The 15,368-nt window shown below is 47.2% G+C and overlaps 1 protein-coding gene across 1 annotated transcript in view; it reads right to left on the reverse strand.

Moving 5' to 3' along the window:
* Positions 1–14,349, reverse strand: part of LOC144168169 (uncharacterized) — a 37,075-nt gene extending 22,726 nt beyond the window's left edge. Inside the window, exons 1-2 of the mRNA XM_077697207.1 lie at positions 13,173–14,349; positions 11,868–11,887 (exon numbers count right to left, since the gene is read on the reverse strand). Coding sequence (XP_077553333.1) covers positions 11,868–11,887; positions 13,173–14,343 — 1,191 coding nt within the window. The 5' untranslated portion in view covers positions 14,344–14,349. The remainder of the gene's footprint in view (positions 1–11,867; positions 11,888–13,172) is intronic.
* Positions 14,350–15,368: the final 1,019 nt, after the last annotated feature.

Raw genomic sequence — 15,368 nt, forward strand, 5'->3', positions numbered from 1 at the left:
GAGAGAGAGAGAGAGATAACTTTATTACCCAATAATGCGAGAGTGGTTCCTCAGTCCAGGAGCCCATGTGCTGTCCAGGCTGCCGTAGCCCTGGTCACAAGCAGGAGCTGGTCCTCAGGTCGACAGCTGGACAGCAGTATCTCCCACTGCTCAGGGGAAGGGGACGGGTTCAGAGGCGGAAGGTCCGAGTTTTTTGTGCAGTCGAATAATATGTGTGCCAGAGTTCCTGGTTCGTGGCAGAATTTACACTTATAAGAGTACTGTGTAGGGAAGAGTAAATGCGATCAAGCAGAATGTTTACAGAATGTCTGTAGGGCGAACTCATTTTTACAAGCGTGATTTTTTGAAAAGGCTCACTGTGAACGCGTTTTTAATTCGCGTTACTGCAGTGATGTTCTTTACGTCTTTAACAAGACAGAACAATTTGTTCCATACGATTCAGCGAAGACACCTGCCTAGAAACAATTTTAATTAGCCGATACCTGTCATGGCATAACTTAGTAAATATTAGGCGTTTCTGGTTATGCTCGGAAACCGGCCGCAAAAGGTGGTTCGAGAATATATCCTTCAACAGATGCACACAGGCAAAACTACGAGAAAACACGAGAGCAGCAGCAACGGACTGAGCATTTGTTGCGAGCACTGTGAAGTAACAGAAACACAAAATACTGCGGCGGCATCGCAGTAAAGCATAGGGCAGTTTCTTCAGACAGCGTGTTAATGTTTGCTTCTATAGGAACATAATTACATAACCCATGAGATCCGCCGTTTTTTAAACTATTGAAGGGGTGCGCAACACTATAAAGTAGGCTTTTGTGGCGTGCATTTGCATTTATTTGCGGGCTCTTCTTAATTTTGGCATGTTCCGAAATACATTTGCACATCCCAAATACAGGTTGAATTTAACCTAAAGCTGAGTAGTGGCGAGTGTTTCAAGAAGTAGGGGAAGTAAGCAGAAAAGTTCACCATCCCTATCCCCCTTCTCCACAACGGCCGCTGTTCTTGGTGCGTGCATGGATGAGTGGTAATTGTGTCAGCAGACAGGATGGATGCCGTAGGTACCTTCAGTGATAACCGGTAGCCAAAGGTTATCTGCTATGCGAAAGTCGACGTTAAAGTCGCTTTTAGAAAGTTGTCGAGCAGTCTCTTTGAGGTCATTACCGTAGCCTTGAGTCATAGCCCCTGAGGCGTTTTGGGGAAAGCAGAGGGCGAGGAATGCTTTTTTTGCATTGTGGGAGCAGCCGGAAACATGCGAGACGATGGCTGAGGTGATAATAGGGTTCCTATATTTGACTGGCGCAAAGCACGCGTTATCCACCTTCCTTCAGAATGGGCTCGGCTTCTCGTTTTTTTATGAAAGGCAGAACTTGAATCAAGCGGGCAACACTCTTTTGAACATTTTGACACTGGAAATCTTTCCAAATGTAGTCCAGAATCCCTTCCAGCGGCGGAATAATTTGGCACAAAGAACGTCACTTAAAATCTAAGTAATAGTTTCTCAAGAGATTTTCTTAATTTTGTGGACTTTGTTTAGGCATTAAATGACCGTCATTCGGGCAATCTCGCGGCTATCAGCCTGATTTTCTTTGGCTGCAGCAGTAATAGCATTTGATAGCCAGGCAATAATTGACCGTCATTCGGGCGATTTCGCTGCTGTCAGCCTGCTTTTCTTTGGCCGCAGCAGTGACGGCATTTCTTAGCCATTTTCACAAAGCGCCACGGGCAAAAAAACTGCTTAAACAGGGAATTCAGGGTTTTCTCCTCTATGCTAGCGATAACTACGGCTTGCAAATGCTTACAGGGAAGTAGGAAAAATAAGAAGTTTTATTGCCCCGCAAGGGACACCTTGTGCATTTGCAACATTGCGTACCTCAAGCTCCGACATCGACGCGGTAACCAACCATATAAGGTGAAATGAAAGGTAGAGTAATCGAACAGTGGTCGTTGGAGCCGTGTTCAAGCTGTTGCAGATGAGGTTCGTCTGTTTATAAGGCACAGAGCTCCGGGACCCGATTGGCCATGAGTGCAAACTTAATAAAAAATAACCATGTGTGAAGCAGGTTGTTTTCAGTTCGAGGAGGTCTAAATCTGATCCTCCTCCCCCCGGAGGAGGATAAAGCTGTAGGCTTAGGACAAAGATGCGATATAGTAACGGACAAGTTGCCAGATAAACTGCACACACAAGAAAATCCAACCCAATGTAGACGATAGAGTTCTATAGAAATGTCTAGTTAACAAATGTTCGCGCTCAACTGGAGATCGATGGCTTCGCGATGTAGCTGTGGTGCGTAGTGCTCGGTGCGCGGGCTCGGTGCCCCTGTCGATGGCGGTGCTGCGGCCGATAAACGACATGTCGGATTCGGCCTGGAGGCTCCGTGGCCGGCCTGGGCTGAAAGTTGCCTCGTCGTCAGCGGGGAAGCTGCGGCTCGGAGCGGAGGTTCCCCGAATGTTCGCGTCCGGCAGGTCTCTCTCCGAACCGCGTTGTCCCTACTGTACGTAAAACCACTGTCTTCTTTTTTCGCCTACCTCCCTCTGTTCTCCTTGACGTTGGCGCGGGCGACAGAGAGGGTTGCGTTGCGCACGCTGTGACGACTTGCGAAGTTTTAAGTTCTGGAGGACGATGAGGTTTGCCGTCTAGTCTCCTGGGCGTTCGCGTCCAGCTGAGAACTCAGTGAACCGCCCACCTCCCGCCTCCTACTTCCACCTCCTCTTACCCTTCTTTCTATTTCTCTACCCCACTATTCTTCGGCGTCAGCACGCACCTCGTCTTCTCCACTTCTTTGAGCCGTCAAAGAGCGCCTCCTCATAACCTGTTCCCTGCTTCTTTCTTTTGATATATCGATCAGTCAAACCCCTCAATGAAACTTAATCGGTACAGGAAAAGGGGCCGTAACATAGTATCGTTCCCCCGCTGTCAACGTTCCATTTCCCAAACCGTACGATTATTCTCACTTTCTCGTTAAACAATATATTGATGCAGGCCACACGGCCGACTCATAGTCAGTTTTTTTGTCCACAAAGTTTAAAGATACCATCGTTTGCAAGAGTTATAATGCAAAAACAATAAGCCGTAGAACGTTTTCTTCAAGTGAGCAATAAACAGCAGGCCACAAAGCACCTTTATAAGCTAGGCATCGTTGACCTTGGCAACAAGCTCACACCGCATCGGAACCCCAAAAGCTCTGAGGGTGTGATCTCTGAGCCAGACCTAAACAAAACAGATGGCGACCTTCTCAAAGATTCCGCTTCACCACCTCCAAGTACATCTGAGGGCACGGAGGAGATGGAGATGGAGGTAGCCGCAGTGGCTCTTACCCAGATGCACCACCAAGTGCCACTCGTGGCGTTCCTGACACCCACGATGGTGGGGGCCTAGCCAAAGCGCAGCAAACATGGTGCGTGGTGCAAGGAGTCCAATCCGTCTTGTAAAACTTCCTCCTTGTTGTCTATAATAAATCTAGCATGAAATTGCCGGACGCAGGTATTCTACACAGCCTAATGTTTGGGTGGCTGCTTACTTGAGCTCGAGAAAACAATATGTCGACGCCTGTACACAGACCTCAGCAGATCACTCAATTGATTTCGGAGAACAGCGGAGGACAGTTCCATGATACCACTGTCATTTTTGCTTTTTTCCCGTGGTATTGTAATATTGTTACTGCTACAGATAAAAGGCGGCTATTTGGAGACGGGTGTACGATTATAACTTATACAACGACACCAGATGATCAATTATCTCTGAACAGAGCACTTAGCAACATTCTTTCAAGGTGGAACAGATGAAGCAGGGTTTTAAATTTTGAGAAGTAGGTTTATCTCCAAATTTGTAACCAGAAAAAAATCCCCTCCAATTTTATTATTTTTCGGGTAGCAAAACCGTAATGAAGAGTGTGAGTATAAATAACGTCTCCTAACAATGACGGTTAACCTAATTGAGAACCCACGAAATGCCGAGCTTTTGTCCTCTACCTTCACAGAACTGCGGGTTGTAGCCCATGAACACACAGAGGCCTCTTTAAATTACACATTATTAGCATATTGCACATTCATATGGTCAAAGCTAGAATATTCTTGTACGGTGTGGTATCCAGGTAATAACTATAGACTATAGGTTCATTCCCCTCAGAAAATTACAAAAACAGCATTGCGTTGTAGTGTCTGAAAGCTCGCTTGGTCGTAATGGGTCACTTCTAAGCTAATGCAAGATAATGAAACCTAGTCATTGTTATCCGAACGCCGGCTCTTCCATCTAGATTTCATATAATCGCTAGGTAATCCCAATCTTGCGTTAACTTCATCTGTTTACTTAACCACAGTTTTGTAACCTCGTTAGTTTCATGCTTTATTCGAACCCTCATGTTGCTCAGATTAGTTTGTATCACTTTGACTTCTTCTCGCGAACTATAACACGATAGAAGAACATGCCCGCTGGTTAGTTCCAGACGTTCCATCATTATGCAGCAATTGTTTCGTTACCAGAAAGACTCAACCTCACTTCCATTGGCTTTCAGATTTGTTGATTTGATCAAGTGTTTGTTGGTCACTCTCTTAATAATAAAATGCGATTTTTACTCAGTTCTATGAATGGATTGATTGCACAGTTGTATCTTTGCCACCATTCGGCTTGGAACTCTAACCTGGATTATTTCAAAAGAAATAAAAGCCATCGTCTTGAGGGACAAAACTAACCTTCTTATGTGCGCGCTGATACGTGGTGGAGCCGCTGTGGGTTTGAGGCTTCTTAGCAAGCATAGTTCCTTGTCCTAACTTCCTCGAGGCATCCGGGTTCCTCCAATGTTTTTTAATTTACCTCCCCTTTGGATCTATGAAAAGTTGTTCCTATTCCCATAACCTACCCCCTCTAGCGTAGACACAAAAAATCGTCGTAGCGTAACACAGCGTCACTGTACCTTTTTTTAATAAGAATGCGTGTTACCACGACCACCTCCCACATAATCTCATAAAGCTGGTTAGCCAGAAGTTTAGGTCCAAATGAATTACCTACAACTGATGGAGAAAGCAATCGATTGAGCTTAATGTAATTTGATAGGCCGCACAGTCCGAAATGAATCACCATCGTAATTGTTTTTGTACATTGCACTTTTCATGTTTGGAGCAATAAAATATTACATCTTGTCACCAAAATCGGCGAAACGGTCCATTCATTATTCTAAGAACATGGTTAGTGCATTAAAATAGTAAGAATTGGGGCTCTATCATCTTCCTGGGCTTGTCTCTTGACCGACGATTTCGTTTGAGTTATGGATGCTCTCTTCGTAGCGAATGCCAAGTTACGGATGCTCTCTTCGTAGCGAATGCCATTTCTTTACTGTAGACTGGCAAATTAAGTAAACAAAACGATTTCAATGTTTGGACGTTTGGGTTTCTTTAGAATTGCTCAAATGCTCCACATGTTAATTTGGACAGAGACTAACTACATACAAGCAGTATAGAAATCTCAGAGACCAAAACTAACAGAATGCTGTCGTAGAATTACTCCCCACTTTGCATCAATAGAGGATTACTATCAACATATTGCGTTTTTGTGGCAGAGATTCCACGGGAAATTTTTTAATCACAGGTGTAATAATGACATGATATAATCTTCTTCTAAATTTTTTCCTGCGTAGCTATACTTACGTTCCATCCGTTTGGTGTGCCAGGGAGGCTTGTACATTGGTCAGGGGCCCCGTCATCGTCTTCGGTATCATCTGCTAATGCACTAAGGAGAAGGCCGCTAAGTAAGATACGTACTGGAAAGAACATGTTTGCTCTGTTGTGGGACCAATAGTGTCTGTATTTTGAAGCAAGCACTTCCATTTTATATCTTGCGAGATAGAGGGCTCTTGTTTGTGTTTGGGTGCGAAGCGGTTGAAAGAATTTTTTACCTTATCAATTTATTTATCAGTAAACATTGACAAGAAAATACAATAAAACACTAGGCTCAGCAGATTTCTGTGTGTTGGAATTTACGCACGTCCTGTTTCCCATATCAGCGACAACAAACAAGGCTGCTTACGACAGCTTATAATTCATTGCTTTCTTCTGAACAGTGGTTCTATCAGTGAGCATTTTTTTATTCTTAAGTCGACGAAGGGCATGAATCCCTATTATGGAATGAACACGCCCTAAACATGGCACCTTTGCTTCTTCCTGTGACGCTTTATGGCCTTGTGTAGAAGATATCGGTTCCGTTCCTGAGCATGTGTGGTCTCCCTGCGATATGCTCTTTCTTAGTAAAACATTTACTGGGCAAAGTGAAATTTGTGAAGTAACGAATTTACGATAATATTTGTTATCAGGAACTGTTATGAAATAACAGTAGCAAATGAAACACGTTTAAATAAAAATCTTGATATAAATGGAGGCTTATTGTTGGTGCCTGCGAAAAACGCTAACACAAATTCCAGTCTTCAGACTAACTAAAAAATGTTGATACAACTAATTTTACGCTGGCAGTACTAGACCCAGTAGTGACGTTATTTTTATGACTTTTATGCTGCAGTTCTCCGGATCCACCGTGGTTGAAGCCTTGTTTCTGCGTATCAGAAGTTTTCTATAACAAAAATAGCACTTATGCCGTATCATCACTTCATTAGGGCGAAAGCCTTATTGTCTCATTATCAGGTGATCGTGAATGATGCCGCCATCGACACGAATGATACGAAAACATCTCCGGCAGAAGAAAAAACTGAAGAAAGCAATGCGCCCCAGCCATGTATAGGAGAAGATCCAATATTTACTGATTATAGTGTGTGAGTGAACTGTGAGAATGTTTAATGTGCGATTAAAGTATAATAGAATTTGAAATCTGTAATGAAGGTACATTAAAACAGAATAAGTGATACTTAGGTAATATGGTACATTAGGCTGGAATACAATAGATTGGTCAAACATAGGGTGGAATGGCGTCGATTGAGATCCATTCATTTGAAGTTCAAACAGTGCGAGACAACGCGAATGCAGCACCGAGGTGGTGAAGTAGTGTATCGGCTATTTTGGCGGATTCACGGGTTTATAAAATGAAGCCGCCGATATAGTACACCCCACTGCGCCTATAAACACGAACATTATGTTAATATAGTGCAGCCAGAATGGAAACCGACCCTCGGGTACAAGTGTCGCCAGGTTTCAACCATTAAGCCCCCAAGCAGATGCAAGCGCAGCGTGAAATGTTATCTGAATTTGTAAAGGAAGTACTAGTTTCAAATCACTGAACGATATACGCTACTGTCATGATCTGTCTTCATGGGTCAGTCATGGGACCCTTTACTTCATGGGTGAGTTGGCAGAGCGTCTCAGACCTCTCGTTGCGGAAAGACAGATCGTGGGCCGCCGTTTCGTCTGCCAGGCTCCAGCATAGCACCGACCGGCTTGCTGAAATCAGTCAGGAGCTAGAATCCCTGGCTTGGCTTACAGAACCGCAATTTACTGTCAAAACAGCCAGGCTGTGCAGTCTGTCGAACTAGCTCAAAAAATAATTGACTCAATTCGACGAAGACTTAATAGACTAAACGGAGGGCCCCCACAGGAGTCATTTCTAGAAAATCAAGACCGAAAGCAAGGCCGGCCAATGGATGAATCGAAGAGTACAAGTGAAAGCATGGGACACGGAGAGAATAATGAAACTCTTGACCCACAAATTGCTTCGTAATCGATGGGAATTCGAATAAGCGTTGTTAGACCCCAAGGATCTCGAAACATGATTGCTTCACTTGCACCAGCGACATCATGCGTCTTTCTGAACGACTTGTTTCAGGATTCGCAAGAGATACGCCAGACAACTTTGCTTCCTTCGCTCAGACCTGGATATGCCATGTTACTGCGTTCACTTTCTTCGCAACGAAGAGAAAGCCATTGAGATACTGAAATCGGTTTCATAATCACCAAAAGACGATGCCGTGGATGAGGACGGTAGACCGATTTAGGAAGGCATTAAAGGCGAATACAACGCGCCAGAGGTTCTTGCGACCTTCCCTGTGGACAGAAGGTATGGTGCAGACTGTATGCAGACGAACATTCACAAAAGAGAACATGAGAATCTGGATGCTGGCGGACTACTTACTAAGGTAGCGACAACTACAGCGGACAATGCACAGCCATCACTAAAAGACAGGCGTGACCAGGATTCGGAAGGGTGTGGCTGAGAAAGGGCTGCCCACTGTGGGAACCCTACAACCGAAACAAAAATGCAGCAGCTACAACCACACGACGGAAGTGCCACAGGATACGAACTGCCTAAACGCGCTCTTAGTGATAACCCGGACCACTCAACGGCGATTTTTCGTAAAGAGATCAAAAAAAGGAAGCTGCCGCAATCATAATAAAATCGACGATAACCCAGGCCACTAAATGAATTCGGAAATTAGAGAAACCTGGAAGACATTGTGTTACGTTGGGAAAGAAACTTCGAGGACATTGTGTTATGTGGAAATGCAAGACGTCACTGAAGCTACACCTGAAGCCAGTGCGCATTCTTGACTACCGGAAACGTTATGCCTATAACTCATCCCTTGACCTAGCCATTATGGAAAAACATAGATCGAAGGTTAGAAGAAAGCAAAGAACAGAAAAGAGCGAATACCGAAGATAAGGAAAAGGGATGAAATCGGACACTGGCTAGACACGAACAGCAAATTGACCAAAAACATCACCGCTCAAACGAAGTCTCGTGGGGCGGGGTGATGTTGGAACTTTCATAGAAGTCGAAGAAGCTCACACCCATCTCAGCAGGCACGGAATCTCAGCAGGCACGGAGACGAGTAAGACGAAGACGACGGGAAGAGGCTACTTGATGGCTGCATAGATGAAGGGTTCCCTGTACATGATCTAAATATATTTGCTTTTCTTTGACAACGGCCTCCTTCGTTACCCCTCTGGACGTTTTCTACACGTGCGATGACATTGGTTCTGCTCCGTGGCGTGTGCGCCATACGCTTGCGTGGGGACGAGCTCAGCTTGTGAAACACGGAGGCGGCGTTTCAAAAGCTGAGCGGCGTTCCACTTAGGCGGCGGACGCATAAACACAGCAGCTCCCGCTGCTATACGCTGCCCTTTGAAGGCGCCAACTATCTGCGCTCATTATTTTTATGACGCAGTACTTCGCGTATCCTCTCCTAGACCGCAGCAGCATCTGAATATACAAGTTAAATGAAATTACACAAGGCGCGTTCCTACAGCTACCCGGCATTACTTCATGGGTCAGTTGGCGGAGCGTCTCACACATCCCATGGCGGCCAGACAGATTGTGGGCTAGAATCCTAGTACCACTGCGCCGATAGAGCTTTTTCTGGTCATGTCATTTGCGTGACGGATATGACGTCGGTGATGTTTGCGTACCCCCGCATAAATCCATTTTGTTTTGAAAAAGTAAAAGTGTATGTTAGACCTTTTTACGCAAACAAGCGTGGCACTCCAGAGAATGGCGTGATGTCTCTTACAGTTGTAAGCTTTTAAGGGCAACAAACGCGACAACCCGGCTAATTTTGGCATTCCATGCCATGCAGCATTGGAATGCCATACCAAGCATTGGAAGCCATGCAAAAAGTGTTTACAGAACTCTTGTTTTATGTGAAAACTGTTTTGAAAGGCAGAGTGGCTGTATATGAAATGATCTCTTGAGATAAATTATTGTAATCTAAAATAAGGGCTGACAGAGAACCTGTCATCTCAATGTAAGCAGCGTTAGTAGAAAGTAATCAACTAATAATACACTGCATTGGGCACAAGTGCGAATTAGACAACCATGTATATTATTGACACAGAAAAGATTTTCCGGTACGGAGACTACTGTATCAGTGTGGCTTTCATTGTCCTTACAGGGAAACAACTTACATACTTGAATAAAGCACGTGAACAAAGTATGAGCGAAGCCCGAAGAATTAGGTGTGCTGCATTTTTATTTTTTTGTTTGTCTGTTTCATACTGTTTTGGTTGCCATATCTTGTATGTAAAAGGCTTTTGTTATAGACATTCGGTTGCAATTCAACACTCCGTATGTGTCTTTGTTGTTGTTATGTGTATGTTTTTGAGCTGTTGAGATCCAGGGGGTTGAAAAGAAAGACAAGGTAAACATTATAGAGATTCTCTCAAACAAAGCTTGGTATGGTCATCAAGGAACCCTTTCCTCAAAGTAACATAGTAACCTTCCAACGCGATCCAACACGCAATTACGACAAATTTAACGTTGTTGCACAATTCATGTCGGGGTAAATGTGCATGCGCTTTGAAAAAGCCAAGCAATAACGTTGACCAATGAAGAACTAGGATATTAAAACGCGTTGCCTATCCGTGTCAACAAACAATCGTGCCTGACCCTGAAGCGTTTGCTTGGTATTGCTGGCAAAAAAAATCACGTACACGAGTGGAAATTCCTGGATCCTTTATAAGAAAGATATAAGCAAACAAAACTGAAAATTCTCCAACAATCATTATGGCCGACGAAATGACCTTTAAAATGCGGTAAAGTCAAACCCAAACCGCTATATTGCAGTTAGAGCGGATCAGATGGGTTACTAACAATTGGTCGTGCCAGAATGTTTCGGACATCAAAATTTAAAACTACATTCTGTAATACACGCCAATGCCAATTTGGGAGTTCTTAATGAGCGCACAGGCCGCATTTTATTTTTCGTTTAGGAACGTAATTTCTAGTCTTTTTCCGATATAAACGTTAAATGGCGAAACTTGAAAAGTTTCTTTTCTGCGTAGTAAATTTATTGCATAAAAATTACATAAATACGATACACGTTTGAGCACGTTAATAAGACAATATAAACACTGAATCAACAAAACACCTATATCGAGAACACAAGGTATCTTTGCAAGAACTTTATCTACTAAAACACTCCCCAACGAAAAAAAAATTAAGCTATTTGCGAACAATGAGGTCAGCATGTCGTCGGTGCGCTGTTTGCTCGCACCTGCCGCCCAAACGCTGACGTTGCCGCCCCTGCTTCCACGTTCCCCAGGCAGCCACCGCCACACATGCATTAGCGGGATAGCAAAACGCTTTAAATCTGCGGCCACAAATACAGAAGCATATTGCGCATCTGGCCTGAAAAATAAAAACGGCACTGTAAAGCCGCTGAACTTGTTACTCTTCTGTCAAACTTTCCATGTTGTCCGAATGTTTATTTAAAGCCACGCAAAATTGAACTTGCGTCCGAGACACCTGCGCTCACTAATTCGTCAAAACGAAGAGCTCTGCTGTTCAAAAGGTTGTGCGACCCTTGTGGCGACCAACTGCTCAAATTGCGTCCTTTCCCTCTTTTCCTTGCGTGTAGTGTTCTGGGAGCGAGGTTCGGGTTTTACCACATGCACTTCTCCTCTCTCTCTTCCCTCCATCCGAAGTTAAGTAAAAATTTCGGCCGGTGTGACGCCTGCGCCTGCCCCTGTCCCCCCCCCCCCCTTAAAAAATATTAAAATAAGCAGTCTTCCGTGATATCTACAGAATGCTCCCTCGAATGGCGTTCGCTGGTTATAGTTACACGCGCCTACCGTACGGAGAGCTACCACAGGGCCCTGACCTTCTCCCTTTACAGTGAAAGCAGTTATTCGCCGGCGGCACGCGGCAGTCACCCTGCTCATAGCAGGCGCGGCTGTCACCACACGTACTTCTCAAGAAAAGCGGTTGCCCTGCGACGTTTGACCGGCCAACTTCACCTTCACGTGCCAGCAAGCCACAGACGCAGCCTAAGAAAAACCCCTGACAGCCGTTCAGAGTTCGGACACTTTTCATTCTGCTCGTGAGTGTGAATGAGTGAGTGTTCTGCTCGAGACCCGCGCAAATACGCATTGCTTTCACACCGTTCGGCTTCCCCAATGACGTTCCGGGCATGGCGCCCTCTCTCAAGCAGAACGCTCACCTCCAGTGGCGGAGAATCTCCTGTGCGCGTGACGCGGGAAACACGCTGAGTTTATTTGACACTATAAGGGGCACAGGTGTCCCAAAATGTTGGGTATAATAAAAGCGTGAAACTCTTATCTTCAACCACCTCGCAGATGCACAACCGCGTTGTTTTTAGCGAGCAACTCTCAGCGATCACTGCATTTAGGCCTCGCGTCGGCTCGCTAGCGTATTCCGTCGGCTCGAAGGTCGGTGACGCGGAGGCAACGTTGCAGTGTGTCGCATTTCAGTGTACCCTTGTTCAACTATGTTCGCAACGAGCTTCGATTGTCGGGAAGCGCTTCACGTTCGTTTGTGCGGACGCAAGTTCACATCGACAATAAATTTTCGGGGATGTTGGAGCTCACACGACACACGACACCAACTGGCAGCCATTTTGTAAGGAGGTGTAGAGGAGGAAGGCGTTTAGTAGGAGGAAACAGAGATGGAGCCGGCGTGGGAGTTTTTAATACTCTCATTAGGACAAACGCAGTATTCACAGCTAGATATTGCGTTTTGTGAAGAGGTACCATCGTGGTAAATGCGCCCATTTTCGACGTCTTGTGGCCCCCAGTGTAAACTGGCAGTTTTTCCACCATCATACTGCCAAAGGTGGGAGTAGGCCGCCTGCCCTGAGGTGTTTTAAAGACGTATTCCAGCCAAAAAAGTCCCATTGACGCTAACTTGTGTTTTGTGTCGTGGTACCGGGGTCCTAGCGCCCGGCCGCGGCTCCCAAGAAAGACACCGAGTCCCCAGAAAACACACCTTTAGTCAGCTCTGACCCGAACCCGTCCCGAGACGTCTGATCTTCTCCAAGCCCAGGCACGCACTGCCTCAGTCCCTCCTCACGCTCCAGCGCGCACACGCTGCGCGTGCCCCGAACAGCGTCTTTCTCCTCGTCTGCGCGCCGTTCCCACACTCTCCCCCCCTCGTGCTTGAACAACAGCACCATTGGCCACTTGCAAACGGGTGCTGCATTTGCGCAACTTGACACCACGTGCACGGCAAAGTTCAAACACGGTATCGCCAATTAGCGACAAACTGCCGCCAGTGTCAATCAAGGCGTCAATGTCCGCTCCAACTACGTAAACAGAAACATACGGTGCTATGGGCTGTGCCGGCGCTTCAACACGACAAGCAGTGGGTAATAGGAACCAGTCCTCGCCACCAGCCAATTCCGGGCCACTCAGTGATGGGTTAGTCACCATCATTGCCTCGGGCTGCATTCCTTCGTCTCGATTGCTATTTGTATTTCGGCGACCAGCCATCACACGCGGACACTCACGACGGATGTGTCCTGGCTGTCCACATTGGTAACAGCCGCCAGCTCGATTTCCATTGGGCGTGTAGCCCCGCGACCCTCCCGTCTCGACGACCGGACGAGAAGGACCTCTGGAGTTCAGAGGATTTCGTTGCCGACCCCCAAGGGAGAGACTCGGGTCGGGGAGCGGTGAGCCTGCCAGTAAAGAGGGCCTGTTTTCCCAACGCAGGAACCCTGGCTCTAACCGCTGCGGGGAGTTCCCGCCGTGGGCTGCACCATCTAGTGGTCTTCCGCGCTCCAACTGCCTGTCGCCAAGGGCAGAAGGACCTCGTGCGCGGGGGGAATTCAAGCCCGCCGCTGCCGTACGCGGCTGTGGACTTCGCTGTGGCAAAGTCTCATAGGTGTCTCTCCATGCGCAAGCTGGCTCAAGTGCCTCCCCTACTGGCGGAGGGGGTATATAACTCAGCTCTGATATCAGAGCGTCCTCGATTGCTCGAGCTGATCGCGCCATCTCCTCCAAACTGGAGTAATCACGACCGTGCAGGAAAGGTCGGAAGCGCGGATGGCAACGCCGCAAGACGTGCTTTACCATTTCCGCGTCAGACGCACCCGGGATAGCTCGCTTGAAGAGCTCCTGGATAGCTCGAATGTATTCGAGCAAGCCTTCTCGCGGGTGCTGCGTACGTGCCTCCAGCTCACGGCGGATGCGGTAGTCGTAGTCGGGAGGCAAGAACTCCTCGCGGAAGCGTGCCTCGAAGTCGGCCCAGGACGCGAACGGGGTCTGGAGGCGCCACCAACGACCAGCCGATGCCTCCAGGGCAACCGGCAGGACACGGGTCAACACGAACTCGTCCGAAGCACCCGACGCCGTCTTGTAAACATTGAGATCGCTCAGGAAGTCCGCCACGGATTTGAAGTCGTCATAGCTCGTGAACCGTGGCACTGCGAGGCTCGGGTGGAATGCCGGCACGCGCTGCGGCGCCTCGAGGCTCGTGGGGGGCGCATGCCCGGAACCAGCGGGCCCCACCTGCAAATTCTCCAAGCGATTAACAAGATTCTCGCAGAGGCGTGCGATCGGGCCCAGGGTAGCGACGACCTCCGAGGTATCCGATCCAAAGCCAGCACCGTGAGGGTCGGCCGAGAGGCTCCGTCGAGCAGAAGGCGTGGCTGCACCCCGGCGAGGCCTACGCTCCATGATGGAATCCGGTGCACCACGAAACGAAAAAAAAAGGCACACAGCGATTACCGCCGCCGCGCTATTACAAGGGAAATGCCACTGTTTGCCAGAAAAGCGACACAAAAATCTCCAGAGAATTACCGGGGAATACCCCAGACACCGGCGACGCGAACAGCGAACGCTCTAGAACAAAGAGGAAGAAGACCACAATGTCTTTCCCGAGAACCAACGGCCGGCCCCACGTTCAGGGCGCCAAATGTGGTACCGGGGTCCTAGCGCCCGGCCACGGCTCCCAAGAAAGACACCGAGTCCCCAGAAAACACACCTTTAGTCAGCTCTGACCCGAACCCGTCCCGAGACGTCTGATCTTCTCCAAGCCCAGGCACGCACTGCCTCAGTCCCTCGTCACGCTCCAGCGCGCACACGCTGCGCGTGCCCCGAACAGCGTCTTTCTCCTCGTCTGCGCGCCGTTCCCACAGTGTGTAGGGTATGCTTTTAGAAACTAGAATACGACTGCACACATTTGAGGAAAAATATTCGGACAGGACGCGTAGCGTAGTGAAATATTACTGTGAAGATTACGGAAACAATAACAAACTACTACTATCAATAGATTTTTGGATTCGAATTTCCGCTCCTTGGCAGTGAGAATGAGTGCCCCAGTTACCTGCTGCTACAAGATGCTATCCGAACGTTTGCTGAAGTGGAGCCCTGGGCTGAATGTCATACAGTTCCGAACAGTCAATACTGTCAGTAACAGACAGAACTATCTCAAACAGCACTCAAAAAATAAAGTGGAGTCTAAATAGCGTTCATAAACGCGCACAATTTGAAGACGAGAATTTGTAGGTGTCACAGAGTCCCGCATACTGCGCCTAATATTATTGCACAACTTTTCATTAACACTGTAAACCGCTCCGCTCTTGCTGTACAGTCGCTAGATTTGTTGCTAGTTTCGTTTGCAGTCCTCCCGAACTACCACCAGAAACTGCTCCGTCCGGGCGTCTACGCTTCATCACTCGGGCTTAGGCACAAACAAGAGA

Source organism: Haemaphysalis longicornis, unplaced genomic scaffold, assembly GCF_048455015.1.
Source record: "Haemaphysalis longicornis isolate Haplotype H1 unplaced genomic scaffold, Haemaphysalis longicornis Haplotype H1 scaffold_2, whole genome shotgun sequence".
NCBI classification, from domain to species: Eukaryota; Metazoa; Arthropoda; class Arachnida; order Ixodida; family Ixodidae; genus Haemaphysalis; species Haemaphysalis longicornis.